The sequence below is a fragment of the Choloepus didactylus genome, chromosome 12 (genome assembly GCF_015220235.1).
Source record: "Choloepus didactylus isolate mChoDid1 chromosome 12, mChoDid1.pri, whole genome shotgun sequence".
Taxonomy (NCBI): Eukaryota; Metazoa; Chordata; class Mammalia; order Pilosa; family Megalonychidae; genus Choloepus; species Choloepus didactylus.
In genome coordinates this window covers 13,112,293-13,127,449 of record NC_051318.1, presented here as the reverse complement: position 1 = coordinate 13,127,449, position 15,157 = coordinate 13,112,293, and the positions used below count along the sequence as shown (strand labels likewise).

The window sequence follows — 15,157 nt, the reverse complement described above, 5'->3', positions numbered from 1 at the left end:
TGGCAAGCATTAGTCACAGTATAAGATACCTAATGTTTCCAATTGTGAATATTGAGGTAAATTCTTAAATTTAAAAACCAGCAAGATTTCTTGAGTTATCTTGGGAATGAAAAGTGAAGTTTTGTTTCTGAGACTGTGTTTATACTTAAAGCATGCAAAATGGCAAAATAAGAGTTTTGTTTCGTTTTGTTTTCCCAAAAGTTTCATTTAATGGGAAACAATTGATCATTCCTGTATCAATTTAATAAAGATTCTGTACAGTCTGGGGTATTTTAAAATTCTACAGTTTTGGGTCAATTTCATGTTTATATGAATATCCCTAATAACTTTTAGAAAATTCTAAGAGCCTTTGAATGTGAAACTTTGTTTTATTCATCATTTGCACAAAATCCTGTGTGTTGGCACTAATAAGGCATCGGTGAGAATGTGTGAAGACAGCTTCAGCACTTCCCCATTCATTTTCTTCCACAGGCAAACATGCCGAAGACATATTTGGTGAGTTGTTTAATGAGGCTAACAACTTCTACATCAGAGCAAATTCTCTTCAAGACAGAATTGATCGCCTGGCCGTCAAAGTCACCCAGCTGGATTCGACAGTGGAGGAGGGTAGGTAATTGCATGGAAGAGTGAGCCGCAGGGATGTCCACGAGACCGAGGTCATTAATTGCAGTGTAGTGACTGCTTTTTCCTTTCGGTCATGTGCTGATATTTCATCTTGTCTTTTTCCAGAATAGCAAGGGGGGAATGCATACAACATCGGGCTGATTAGTGATGAAAAGATTCAGCCATTGTCTACAGCGTACCCCACAGTCTCTTTAGAATTACAAATACAGTATTTGTTTTAAAGGATTCTTCAAATGTATTCAGTATCCGAAATTCTAAGTTAGGTCACTGGTGGTTATTTTAAAAGCACGTCCTTACCTAAAAGTCACAGACTCACTTCAGAGTCTTGGCCTAGGAAGAAGGTTATCATATGTGCTCACGTTCAGAGGGCTGCAGAGTGACGGCTTCACCCTCCGTACGTTCCTTGTGCTGGAGGCCTGTGATCAGCTTGATGATTCTGCTGATTCAGAAATTGTATTAAGCTTCTCAGAAGTAGCATTTTCTGAAGGCCTGAAATTTATTAAAATATCATTAGTATTGACCGTGTTGTTTACTGTCATTTTGACAATGCACCTGAAGTTGTGAGAGTGTCAACAAAATTAAAAACTGTCAACAATTCAACAATACTTTCTTCAAAGTTCACTCTCATATTTTGGGTAAAAGACTAAGGTTAGATGGAAAAAAAATCTATAGTATTGGTTAAAAATAAAGGTTTTACTTTTTAAAGCATACTTATTTATTACATTCAGCCCTCTTCATTTTTAAAAGATATATTTGCTTGTGTATGTGTCTTTTTCACAAGTCAAAATTAAATGAGTAAATTAGAAGTTAACAAAATGTAGGACAGTGAAGCTGTAATATCCATTATGAATATTCTTACTGACTATTCCAGCAATAAGTAGGAAGCACAAATCATGCTGTTTATTTTTTTTTGCAGATTTTATTGACATATATTCATTTATCATATATTCCATTCAGATTATACAGTCAGTATCTCATAGCATCGTCACTTACTTGCGCAATCATCATACTCACTTTTAGACCATTTTCATTACTCCAAAAAAAATTATCAGATAGATACAAAAAAAGAAAACCCCAAACACCACATATCCCTTATTTCCCCCTATTATTGACCCTTGGTGTTGGTGTGGTACTCCAGTTACTGTTGATGAAGGAATTTCAAGGTATTCCTGTTAACTAGTCTATAGCTTACAATAGGTATTTCCCCCCACATGCCACTCTTTTATTAACTGTTTTTACCAGTGTCATACATTTGTACCAGTTCATGCAAGTATTTACTCAAAACATGCTCTTTTATTCTGATTTTTAAAATTTCTTTTATTTAAAACATTAAAATTTGTACAGCTGTTTCATCTATTCAGATAAGGAACTCTTACCATCCGAAATTAAACATGAGCTTTTCAAAGTGGTATCACAAGTGATTTTTTGAAGATATTTATTCATCTTCCTTCAGTTTCTTTGTTGGCTCTTGCAATTGGAATGCTAGTGATAAACTTAGATTAAATGTTATGAAATTTTGCAGTGTTTCATATTTTTAAAATCCCTTTCCAGTCAAGATTGTACTTTATTTCTTTTCTTGGCCTGAATGTTATTGGCCTTGACTAGAAATCAGGAAATGGTGTCCTGTTTTGGGCCTGTCTTTTGTGTGCTGGTTGATGTTGGAAAGTTTTCTTACCATCCCTGAATCTCAGCTTCACTGGTCAAGTGGGTTCCCACCACCAGTTCACCTACCTCAAAGAGTCTGTGTAAAAATCAGATGAATTAATGCATGAATTGGCAAGTGTTGTACAAATGCAAGACATTAGTGTACCCAGCCCTGATCTTTGGACTCCTTAGTGTAGTTTCGCAACCTAGATCACACTACTTAATTTCTAGGACAATATGTCTATTGAAAAGCTTTGACATCTGTCCTTAATGTTAGTTTCAGAAAAACTTACTGCATTATTTACATGTGAATGCTTTTAGCATAAGTATTTCTTGTGTATCTTAAAATTAAACTGGTATTAACTGTTTGGATAATATCCTTTTCTAGGTTACCAAAATCTGTGTATTTATATGCCTATTGTACTCATAACTATATTGCCATATCAGTCTGAGAAGTGGTGTTTAAGTAAAGAATGACACTCTGATATTAAGTTCAATCAAATCATTAGCTCCCCACAAAAGAAAAGGAGATGCAATTTTGACATCATTTCATATAGATAACTTATTTATAGGAGGGAAGGAATGCACACGCTACTTAATAAGCATGGTTTTAAATGAACAGTAAAAACATTTGTGGCTGTACTAGGAGACATTTATGGTTGTGAGTTAAATTATACTTGTTTCTAAGCAGTTAAAATATTTCCATATAACTCAGCTTAGGGGACTGTTCTCTTACAGTGTCACTACAGGACATTAACATGAAGAAAGCCTTCAAGAGTTCCACCGTGCAAGACCAGCAGGTGGTTTCAAAGAACAGCATCCCCAATCCTGTTGCTGACATTTATAATCAGAGCGACAAGCCGCCTCCGTTGAATATTCTCACACCGTACAGGTATGGCGTCTTTCATTCCCACAGCCTCATCTGTCTAGAGAAAGTCAGAAAGGTGGGCAGAGCTGGGAGGGTGCTGATGGGTTGTCTAGAAACATCCTTGAATGGTTCACCTGGCTCAAAATTAAAGAGTTTTTTCAAACTTTGAAAATAGTAATTGCAGTATTATATACAATAAAATTAGCCATTGGTGTACAATTATGTAAGTTCTTGTATTTTAAAATATAGACAAACTTAGAAGAGACATCTGAGCTCTCAATTTAGCTTTTAAATGTAGCCATCTTAAGTCAAAGTGGTACATGACAGTATTGTGTGTGGCTATGTTGTTGTTTCTTATATTCAAAATCAATTTCAGGGCACTGCATAATTCATTTATAATGCAGCAAAATACTTGTCTCAGCATTTCAGCACTGCAGAGAGGTATTTGTTATTTAATTCAGAAAAATGCACTCTGCAGTGTTAGGGGTTTCAAAGAGTCGAAGTATAGTCAAAACATTAATCTTCTGTTGTAAAATAGTAGGACATATTAGCAGGACCACACTTCCAAGAAAAAGAATGGAAAGTAAATAGTGCAAAAAGTGAACACCTAGGAACTAACTGAAGTTGGTTGTTTTTGTTCGCACCTCTCCTCCCCACTGCTTCAGTGCTTGCTTTACATATTTTCTGTCCACCTTGTTTCCTGTCTCCCTTTTCATATACTTTCTTGTTTTCCCTTGTTGCTTGTTTTATTACTTTGCCCAGCTCCTGCCCTCGTGTCTAACTCTTTTCTGCAGCCCTTAATGAACCCAGACAGTGGTGAGGTGCAGTCCTTACTGCCCCCCAGATTTAGCTTTCATGGATGAAGCTCCTTTTGGGATTGGTAGGACTCAGAGGACTGATTCGGCCTTTTAGGATTCAGCGCCTTCTTCCGTTCCCTGCTTGCAGCCTTCCTGATATCCCAGCGCTCCTGGGCCTTCTGGTTCTTCCCAGGAGGGCCCCGAGTTTCTCTCCATCCAAATTCCTGGCCCTCCCCAGGGCTACAGGGAGACGTGGGGAGCTGCCCGCAATAGCAGCTAAGCTAGTAAAGCAGCGGTTAAACTGCATCCCTTTCTTTCTGCAGTGACAGAAAGCTACTTGAATAACATGACAGTTTCTCATGGAAACTGTGATGGGAGAGAAACAGTTGTCCCATCTTTCTATGAAAGAAATATATGTTTCTGGAGGTCTTTGCATACTCATTTAAAAATTAACGCTATATATGAAGCCTGATTTTTTAACTTGTGATTGTGATTTTGTTCAGTAGATCTTTTCCTGGGGTAATTTTCAGTTTTACTTAACATTGGGAGCCAAAAGCCTTGCTTAGTGGAAGTTCCTACCTGCTGTTAGTAAGAAACCTCACTAATAATTCTCTCCTGGAGGGAATAAACCAGAAAACCTAATGAACTGCTAATAGTTGAGTAATCAAGGTCGTGGTTGAATATTCGTGTTTGTGGTGGTTTCAGATTTTTAATTGCAGAAGTGCACAGACTCTCATATATGTCCACACACTGCTATAAATATGAGTGTGTGTTCAGTTTTATGGAAAATAAAAATGCCTTTGACTCTAAAAGTGTGTTTAAGAACAGCAGTGCCAACTAAAATCTAGTTTTTGTTAATACAATAATATCTTGGTTATATACAAGACATTTTTTTAAGTTTGACACTGTGTATATGTAACTTAAGTTACAACACAGTGTTAATATGAGAAGTACAAAAGTGACTGAAAATTAAATCTTTAGTTGTTCTAAACACAGAACGTATTTCTGCTTATATCCTTTGTTTACTTAAGTGATATTCTGCTTTCATTAAAGCTATTAACTATATTGTTTGGTAATTGGTGAAATTAATGGCTACAGGGGAGTGAACATTCTCTGTGGGTTACTTCCATTTTGAACATACATAGTTCATGACATTTATATATGCGTGGGCATTGGGCTCCTTTCCTAATTGAATTTATGGATGGTGGCCCAACCTGATGGAGAAAGACGCAGAGGCTTATTAATTTTTATCCTAATAATATTGGAGCTCCAGAATAGAAGTGGATGTGCATGTAATAAACTATCCACCTCTATGTATAGCCCCCCCATTGGAATAAACAAAGCATTTCTCAAAAGAATTGTATTAAAAATTGCCATTTATGAGCCATGTTGGGATTTTCAAAGGAGTTCTCTGTTTTAATTCTAAACTTCAAGAGTGCTTTTTACCTAATTGTTCTAGAACAGGTTGCTATTCTTGCATATTTGCACAGTTTTTTCAGACAAGGAAATCTGAGAGATTTAATAATGTATAAGATTGTTAAAATGCCCAAGTAGATGCTATCATCGCATGAATGAAAATTAAATTAATCTTGGACCCATTATGAAAGTATCTCACAACCTTTCTGTTTCTGTCTTGTAACACATTGATTTACAGAGATGATAAGAAGGATGGGCTGAAGTTTTACACGGATCCTTCCTATTTCTTTGACCTTTGGAAAGAAAAAATGTTGCAGGACACCGAAGACAAAAGGAAAGAGAAAAGACGACAAAAGGTAAGTAGCTGTAGTATGAAAACCCTGAACTTAAATGTGTAAACAGGATTCTTGTTCAAAACAGTAATTCTTTATTTAAATGCTTGAGATGTTGAATTTAGTGCTGAAGTTTTTGTCACAGGTTACATATTTTACATGACGATCCTAACAGTTCAATCTAACATGTTGATACTATTTTTCAGTACCATCTGACTTGCTCTCTGACGCTTTCCTTTAACAAAAGTAGTGCCTGAAAATTTCACTTTTGTTTGTAACTATGTGTTATAACTTTTATCTTTCTGCTCTCTAAAATTTCGTAATTAGTCAGGCATTCCACATCAGATACAAGCATCTGCCTTTGTTTTGCTTTTTTATGTTTGTAATTGTTGAGTTGCCACTTAGCTGTAATTACAACTGTATTAGGGTTCTCCAGAGAAATAGAACCAATGGGATACACACACACAGAGATAGATAGGCAGAGAGAGTGATTATGTGGAATTGCTTATGTGACTGTGGGACGGTAAGTCCACAATCTGTAGGACTGATAAAAGTGACTCTGAAGTCTGGCAAGTCTTTATTCCTGGGAGAAGCTGGCCAGTTGAAGGTGGGCAGAAATTCTTTCTCATCTCTGAAATCTTCGTATCTGGCTTTTAACTGGCCGTTAACTGTTTAAATGAGGAGACTGCCTCCATTGCTCAGTGTTGCCTCCTTTGTTGATTGTAGATGCAATCAACTGATTGTAGATGCCTTTCCATCTGTGAAAAACCCTCAGTAGCAACCAGGCCAGTGCTTGCTTGCCCCAACAGCTGAATACTATAACCTAGCTAAGTTGACACCTGTAATGGACCATCACAAGGACATTGGTGAGATGTTCCTACTGATTGGAAAAACAAATGTGATCTGCATGGCTAGAGGATACTATCCACTAAAAATGAGATGCCCTTGGAAGCATCTTCTGTGCAGCACTTGTGGAAGGACACGCCCACTCTGCTTAGGTTAAGGGAATTTTGTTTTGAAAATTATCCCTCTGGGGCCCAAAATTTAGACATAAGCCACCGAGGAAAGTTAATTCTCTAAGAGCAGGTATTAGCTAAGATGTTTGTATGTAGGTTATATTTAGAAGCACCCACCCAGTTGCCTTGGCAAACATCGGAGTGCTTTGGTTAAGGGAAATGCTTGGCATTTTGTGAGTTGACGGCTCTCAGGTTTGGAAGTGTTTTGGTGTATTTGCCCAGTAGGAGTCACAATTGGGAGTGGGGAGAAATTCTGGGCTTTGTCCCAGCTCTTTGTTTACTTTGTTTATACAATGTTGAAGTGGGCCTCTTTGAATCAAGGCTTTTTCATCTCTAAAATAGGATTCAAGAAAGAGTACCTGCCAACAATTTGCAAACTGTGCAGGTGTAAGATATTATGCTGGATGTGAGGAAAGGATTCAGAAGGACTTGATTAGTCATGCTTTCTTCATTGGGCTGGTGGGTTGGGAAGATTTAAGAAAATTTGGATTATCTTGGAAGAGTTGCTGAGTTCTACATTGTATCCAAGTGAAGAAACGATATTTTAATCTCTTGAAAAGAAATATTTAAAGGCATGCTTATCTTAATCCCCCTACCTTTTTTTAGAAGCAGGGCTTTTAGGAGTGTTTTCTTTTAATACTTTCTTGTCCCCTTAAATGGCCTTCTAGGTTACACTTTTGGCAAAACTAATTTAATTTGGCCATCTAGGTTTCACTTTTGGCAAAAATACTTAATTTTTTGCCTGTGTCTTTGATGGAAAACAGCCTAATCTGTTATTAGTGTGTCTTCAATATCAGTATGTCATTTCCTTTGCTCTTTTGTCTCATTCCATGTTCCTCAAACACATAAAATCTGATTAAGAAGTTTTTATTTGTTCCGTTCATTCATTTATGTAATAATTCTCTTTTGAAAGCCTTGTAAATGCTGGATAAGCAGCGATGAAAAAGACAGGATTCTCACCCTCATGGAGATTACAGTTTAGTGGGGAAACAGCCATTAAACAATTACACGAGTAAATATGTAATTGTAAGTGTGTGATTACAGTGCAGGTACATGTTGTGAAGGAAAATTCCCGGGAGCTGTGGGTGAGATGAAGGAGGTGGGGTACCAGGGAGGGACCTTGGTACAGGGAACTTGCTGTTCACTGTAGATCCAGGGGTGGACAGTGGAAGCCAGCAGACAAGAGTGTGTGTGTGTCCGTGCCTGCACCCTGGGGGGATGGAGAGGTGGTGGGGTGCAGGGCAGATGAGATGGGGTGCTTCGGAATTGGGAAACAGTCTCAGGAGAAGGGTGTAAGCACACCATGGGGTAGGGAGCAGTTTAGCATCTTCTGGGATTTTATTGTTGGCTGTGGCAGCTGGGATGTGGATTCATCATTTCTAACAGTTGGTCATATTTGGCTCATCTGTGTGTGTGTGTGTGTGTGTGTGTGTGTGTGTGTGTGTGTGTCTGTCTGTCTGTCCATGTCGATGGCCGATTTGGGGGCTGAACCATTGGAGAGAGAGTTGTAGAGCCCTAACGCTCAGCCCCTGAGATGTCAGCATACATCTCTTTATAAAGTAAGCTTATAGTAATTTAATGCAGTGGTTCTTAATTAAGATGCATATTGAAATCGCATTGAAACCACCCCCCCCCATATTTTTTTTTGCTTTTGCTTTTTTAAACTATACAAACAATACATTTTGGTTATAAAATGTTAAAATAACACCAAGGGAAATGAAGGCATTCCATCCCCAGGAGTAACTCCCCACTGTTAACAGTTTGATGTGTAATTTTTAGACCTTTAAAGCATTCATAAATACATCCATACACATTTTACAAAGTACTTTTATGTAAATTGAATTGTGTTACACTTGATATTTTAGAGGGGCATATGTAGATATAGATAGCATTAAAAATGGACTCCTTTCTGATGGTTGTATAGTATTCCAAAGCAGGCTTGCTTTTTCCACTATCTACCCATTACCCTATTAATGAATACTTAGGTTATTTCTAATTTTTGCTATTTCAAGAGTGCAGTGAGCATCTTTGTCCTATTGTGCTTTTACTCACATACAGATACTTCTTTGGGGTAAATTCCTCACAGCTGAATTGCTACATCAAAGAGAATGTGAGTTTTAAATTTTAGTAGACCCTACCATGTTGTTCCGCACCAAAAAAAGACTTAACCAGTGTTCTAGTTTGCTAATGCTGCAGAATGCAAAACACCAGAGACGGATTGGCTTTTCTAAAGGGGGTTTATTTGGTTACACAGTTACAGTCTTAAGGCCGTCAAGTGTCCAAGGTAACACAGCAGCAATCGGGTACCTTCACTGGAGTATGGCCAGTGGCGTCCGGAAAACCTCTGTTAGCTGGGAAGGCACGTGGCTGGTGTCTGTTCCAAAGTTCTGGGTTCAAAATGGCTTTCTCCCAGGACGTTCCTCCCTAGGCTGCAGTTCCTCAAAAATGTCACTCTTAGTTGCACTCAGGGTATTTGTCCTCTCTTATCTTCTCTGGAGCAAGAGTCTGCTTTCAATGGCCATTTTCAAAATGTCTCTCATCTGCAGCTTCTGTGCTTTCTTCAAAGTGTCCCTCTTGTCTGTAGCAGCTTGCTCCTTCTGTCTGATCTTATATAGTGCTCCAGTAATTTAATTCAGACCCACCCATTCACCTTCATGGAAATTATCCAATCAGAGTCATCACCCACAATTGGGTGGGGCACATCTCCATGGAAACACTCAAAGAATTACAATCTAATTAACACTGATAGGTCTGCTCACACAAGATTACATCAAAGATAATGGCGTTTGGGGGGACATAATACATTCAAACTGGCACAACCAGTTTATGCTCTTTTCCAGTACTGGATTTTTTTTTTTTTTTTTGGTGAGCCAAAAGAAAAAAAAAATGGAATTTGTATTTTGCATCTTTTAATATCCTTATTAACCATTTATTTATCTTATGCAAATTTCACATTCACATCTTGTGCTGACCCATTACCAGAGCCCTCTGAGTTCCTGGGAACCATACAGTTCTGTCTTCCCCACCACCTTTGAGCCACCTTCCGTCCTGTCCCACTTAGACCCCCTCAGGAGCCTCCTAGCCGATGCTCCTGTCCCTGTCTTTCCCACTTTGAGCCTTTCTCCACAGCATGGAGTTTCCAAATGCCTCTCCTCGTTATGCCAGCCACAGCCTTCCCGTCTTGTTAAGTATCCTTCAGTGGTTTTCTGTTGCTCATGAGGTGGACGGCATTTCTAAGACGGCATTTGAGGCCTCACCTCCTTTCAGGTCTTACCTGGGGCCCTCCCCCGTCACCGTTCACCTCCTTTCATTTCTCCTAAAGCGATGCCCTCCCCGCTCCCTGGGGTCTTTGCACGTTCTGTCCCCGGTTCTTGGCGTGCAGCTCCTTTGCAGAAGTAGTGCCTGTTTGCAGGTAGGTCTCTTCTCCAGGTCACTCAGGCAACCGCCCCTGGCTTCCATTCATGCCAGCATTTTATAACTGTACATTTACGGTTGCCAGTTCTATGCTCCCACGTTGCTTCGTGTGTCTTTGTAGCCTTGCCTGGGGCCCGCGAGCTCCCTGAGGGCAGAGAGCATGTCTCCTTTTTGCCATGTGAGTCATTAGATCCCGGCTCAGTGCAGGGACAGAAGAAGCGCTGTAAGCTCCTGTGCTGAGCCCTGGTTGTGGGTTTGGTTATATAGTCAGCATTTTTTGAATGTGTGCTGTATGTCAAACAACATGTTCCGATGCTGTAAGAGGGCCACAAGAAGTAAAGGCACTTAGTTCTCGTCCTTAAAAATCATCCAGTCTTACGAGGGAAGCAGGAAAAAACATGTAGACACACAGAAATAACTCTCCTCACCTTTAAGGAACTGTGTATGTATGTACGTGGGACCTAAATATTCATTGAATACGTTTTTACTGTACTTCTGGCAAAGTAGGGCTGGAGCAAGAATGGCTTTTTGTATGGGGGAAGGTAAGTTTTTATCTTATTTTTGTTTTGGGTGAAGGTAGTTATAGGGTTAGCTTAAATATCCTATAATATTTAGAATCTAGGAATAGAGCATTTGGATTATTCCTTTTGGAAGATAATTGCATGTTAACAGAATTGTGTAGTGGTGGGAAATGATTTCTCTGTATGGTGTTGTCAGATATTCACCTGTATAATGTAACTCTAAAAGGTGTAGTACATTTAAAACAAGGTAAAAGCCTAGTAAAGTGAGAGCTCTTTACCAGACTGTGATAATAAGCAACTCTTTTTTAGTCGCTTTTTGTTTATTTACACTAAAAGGATAAATGCCAGTTTCTTTTGGTTGGGTCTGTGGGGGAGGAGTAGTATGCCACTTTAGAATGTTCTTAACATTAGGGTAATAAATAAAACGTGAATGTCTGTTGTCTGCATATCGGTCTTGTTTCCTGTGCATTATGACTGCATTTAACCTGCTGTTTTCCCTTCTGTCTCGGCATGCTTCCTTTCTTTCCTTGGATGCCAGGAGCAAAAGCGTGTAGATGGCACAACCCGGGAGGTGAAAAAGGTTAGAAAAGCCAGGAACAGGCGCCAGGAGTGGAATATGATGGCATATGACAAGGAGCTTAGACCTGACAACAGGTTGTCTCAGAGCGTGTACCACGGAGCGTCTTCCGAGGGATCGCTGTCCCCAGACACTAGGTGTGTGTGTGTCCCCAGCTTCCTTCCCACGCTTTGGGCGGCCTTGGTTTTATCATCAGTTGGAAGTGCGGCAGTGGCTTTGGTGTTTATGAGGCCTGCAAGATGTTTCAGAACTTTCCTTAAAAATTAATTTGATGTATTTTGATTTTGAAATAATACCTTAAAACAGTTTTATTACATTGTGTGCCTGTGTGTGGTTTCTAATCGCTCTGACTTAAATTTATTGTTCAGTTCATCTAGATGTAATGTTTTAACATCAATTCTGAATTTTGGATTAGCAACTGTCAATGACTTAAATTTTTATTTTAATAACCGTTTAATGCTTTCCCTTTCTGTTAGCTTGGCATGTTGAATTTTCTTTGTCATTCGGAATCTAAAAATGGTTGGTGGGTGGTAATTAATGTGATTGAGGAATAACTTCATTGTTCTTTTTGATCACCCTTCCCAAAAGTTGTGAACAAAAGAGAGATTTCCTTTCTTACTTCAGATAACTAATGTTGTGTATTCTAATTTCAGGAGAAGAATGCTGTTGGAGTTTGCTTAAAACATTTATTAGCAATTTAGTAAAAATACTCCTTGCAGGTGTGACTGATGGGGTCACTGAGTTGCATTTGTCACAGAAGGTATTCGCTGCTTAACAGGATCCGAGGAGTCAATTTTGAGATTTTAACTTTCATTTCCTGTTTCTGCTTTTTGAAAAGTTGTCGTCTTCCATTTGTATAAACTCTCAAAGTCCTTCATCAGCATTGAAAAATTTGCATAGAGAATTCATGTAATGTACCATTCAAGAATGTTTCAAAATCAGTGACAACCTGGACCTTTTTTATCTGTATCCATTTTTGGTTTTACTCTTTTTACGTTTGCAACCTCAGTATTTCACATCAGACTGACCTATAGAAGATGCTTAATAAATATTTGCTGAATGAAAGGCTTAATTTGTACTTACAGTGCCCTTAAATATTCCTACCCTAGCAGTCCTGTCGGTTATTGATAGGATGGGAAGCAGGTTCCAGGGAAAATTTTCCATAGGACCTGTTAACTGTAAAATATCAGGATTATTGGCACTTCAACTGAATTCTAGCTTCAAGCTTTTTAATGTCAGTTTATTTCTATACAAAATAAGAAAACAGGTTCTGCTCATGGTTCTTTGGTGGGGGGGTAGTTAGTACTTGAACTTACTAGTTCTCATGATGTCAGTTTCCTTTCTTTTCCCCAACTAAGTTGCAATTATTTACTAGTGCAAAACAAATTTATTTTTACTCCATATATACTGTTTTATTTTAACAGATTCCAGATGGAAAAAGTGATGGATTGTTTTTATTCCTCAGTAGAATGATTGATAATCATTCTAGCATCTTAGAGTAGTTTTTTTCTTATTTTTAAAAAATCAAATGTAATTATGAGTTTTATTTCTAAAGAATTTCCTTTTATCTCATACCATCTCCAATGGCCTCTCCCTGTAGACGTACATCATTTATTAACAGTTTAAAAGATTATAATCATCATTGTACTGGGAGATATTAGTTATGTCCCTTAAATTAATTAAAACTTTTTTCTTTTTTACTGTAGTATCACTTTTTTATCATTATAAAATAACACATAGATATTATGTTTGGAAATTATAGAAGGAAATGATAAAATATCCGTAATCCCCCCAGTCAGAGGAAGCTGCTGTTCACATTTTAGTGCATTTCACTTCAGTTTTGCTTTTTTTTGTGCGTGTATGTTTTTTGTTTTACAAAATTAATCATACCACAAATTTTTCATCTTGGGACTTCTTAACCTCTATCTCATCTCAAGTATTGTTCGGAAACAGAGGTTTTTGATGGTGTGCCTTCTCATCTGGATGTGGTCAGGGTAGCGTTGCGGGAAGGTTAGATCCCAAATTTCATGGCCTTGTGTATCTTTTTCACCCGGTCCACACGGTCAGTAGTGTTGGCCCCTCTGCAGAGACAGTTACGAGTGGTCTGTTTCTAAGCGTGACTCCGGTGAGGTGGCTGCAATGCCGCCCCCTTGTCTTCAGCTCTCTTTCTCCATCTCCAGGAAGTATGACCCCTCGGTGCCCAGATGCCCTTGGTGGCTTGTTTTCTCCTGTCTTGTTCTGAGCCCCGCGTTTCACTCTCCAGCTCTCCCCACTTGGGGGTTCATTTGATCCCCCCACTGACTCTCACGGCCCTGCTTCTCCTGTCTCGGCGTCGTCTTTGCCGCTCCCGGTTCCCTTTTCTGTGACAGTGACCGGGACCTCCAACCCCCTGCCCACCCCGCTCCTCTCTGCGTCAGCAGAGTGGTTCCTGGGGCTGGTTCCTGCCCCACCACCGGGCGGCAGCACCTCCCAGCAGTGCCGCGTCCCGCCCTCCACCTCCTCGGGTACAGTCATTTCACCCCTCAGCCCACCAGCCCCTCTTCTCCCGGCCCTCAGGCCATCCATGGCTGTGATGTTATACTTAAAAAATTCATTGTCTGTTGCTTTACTTCCCCCCATGTAGTTCCCTGCTTTTCCTCAGCTCCTTTCATCCCCATATGTCATAGCTGTTGTACAAGGAATGCCTCTCAGTTATGCTGCATATTTGCAATGTCCTGCTCCTCCTCTCATCAGAAACACTCCATGTTTTGCTAGGTGACTTAGTTTCCTTCAAAATGTTGCACGTAGTCTCACACGTGTAGTCATTGGCAGCCAGAGTTTTTGATACTTACATTTTTAAAATATGCTAAATCTAAAATACAGGTCAGGTTCTTTCCTTGTTAAAAATACTTTTAACTCATTCGCTTGAACTGTTTGCATAGTCCAGAAGACATAATCATATGCACACTGTAATCTATCTAGAAAATGTACTGCAGTGAGGGAAGAAGAGAGCGATTATAGCAGTCTCTTCTCATTTACAAAGATTTGGGCACCCTGTGATGCTCCAGCTCAGGAAACAGCTGGTGGAAATCCCAAGGTTCAAAATTCGATTTGTATCGTCACTGCCCCGCCACATCCCCAATGTATTTCTGCCTGTTTTCTTCAGAGAGAGAAACACAAGCTGAATCCTAACAGACACCAGCAAGTGAATGTGAGAAAAGTGAGGACGCGGAAAGAAGAGTGGGAGAGAAGGAAAATGGGCATTGAGTTTATGAGTGACGCAAAAAGACTGGAGCAGGCAGGGAGCGCCAGAGAGGACGGGATGCCCAAAGGGTTTGTTGTTTTGCTTTCTTCGGGAGCCCCAGCTCAGGCCGCCACCTTGCTTCCGTCGTCATGAGAGGACGTGCCTTCCCCTGTACTGACTACGTCCTGTAACCCGGTGCCAGGACCCACGACCGTCTGTACTAACAACACGTGGCGCAGCTGCCGGCTCCCCGAGTCCTCCGCGCCCCCCGGCTTCGCTCACATGCCAGCACACTCGGCACCTCTGCCAGCTCCACGCTCGACTAATAAAATATTGTCATTCCTTCCAGATTTTCATTCTCAACTGTGTATTCAAAGACAACAAGAAGGCCCTTTACATACCGCTTCACATGGCTTCTTTCTCTGCGTTAAATACATTCCTTCTGTTAAAGAAAAATGCGATCCACTCGGTTGCATTTTTGATTTCTTCTTAATGTTAATATTTATCCCATTCGCCTGCCATTTTATAATTCCTAATTACGTGCTGTCAATTTCACTGCTGCTGAAATCTCCTGTCTGCCCTCGATGCTGTTTTTAAATTGGATGGAATTTGTCTTGTAGCCTTCTGGCTTATGCTGAAATATCGTGAAAATGGGGCTCTGCTGTTTCCTGCTTGCCAATCTGTCTGACTCACTTTTTTTAAAGCTGTGAATCTGAGTCCATGTA

The 15,157-nt window shown here is 39.7% G+C and overlaps 1 protein-coding gene across 8 annotated transcripts in view; it reads left to right on the top strand.

Moving 5' to 3' along the window:
* WASF3 (WASP family member 3) overlaps window positions 1-15,157 on the top strand; it is a 140,793-nt gene that overhangs the window by 116,380 nt on the left and 9,256 nt on the right. For 7 of the 8 annotated variants that reach the window (XM_037800300.1, XM_037800306.1, XM_037800304.1 and 4 more), the window contains 4 exons: window positions 472-606; window positions 3,007-3,160; window positions 5,588-5,705; window positions 11,171-11,346. In XM_037800300.1, coding sequence (XP_037656228.1) covers window positions 472-606; window positions 3,007-3,160; window positions 5,588-5,705; window positions 11,171-11,346 — 583 coding nt within the window. Of the gene's footprint in view, window positions 1-471; window positions 607-3,006; window positions 3,161-5,587; window positions 5,706-11,170; window positions 11,347-14,354; window positions 14,522-15,157 lie in introns of all 8 variants that reach the window. The other variant, XM_037800307.1, reaches the window with a different exon arrangement.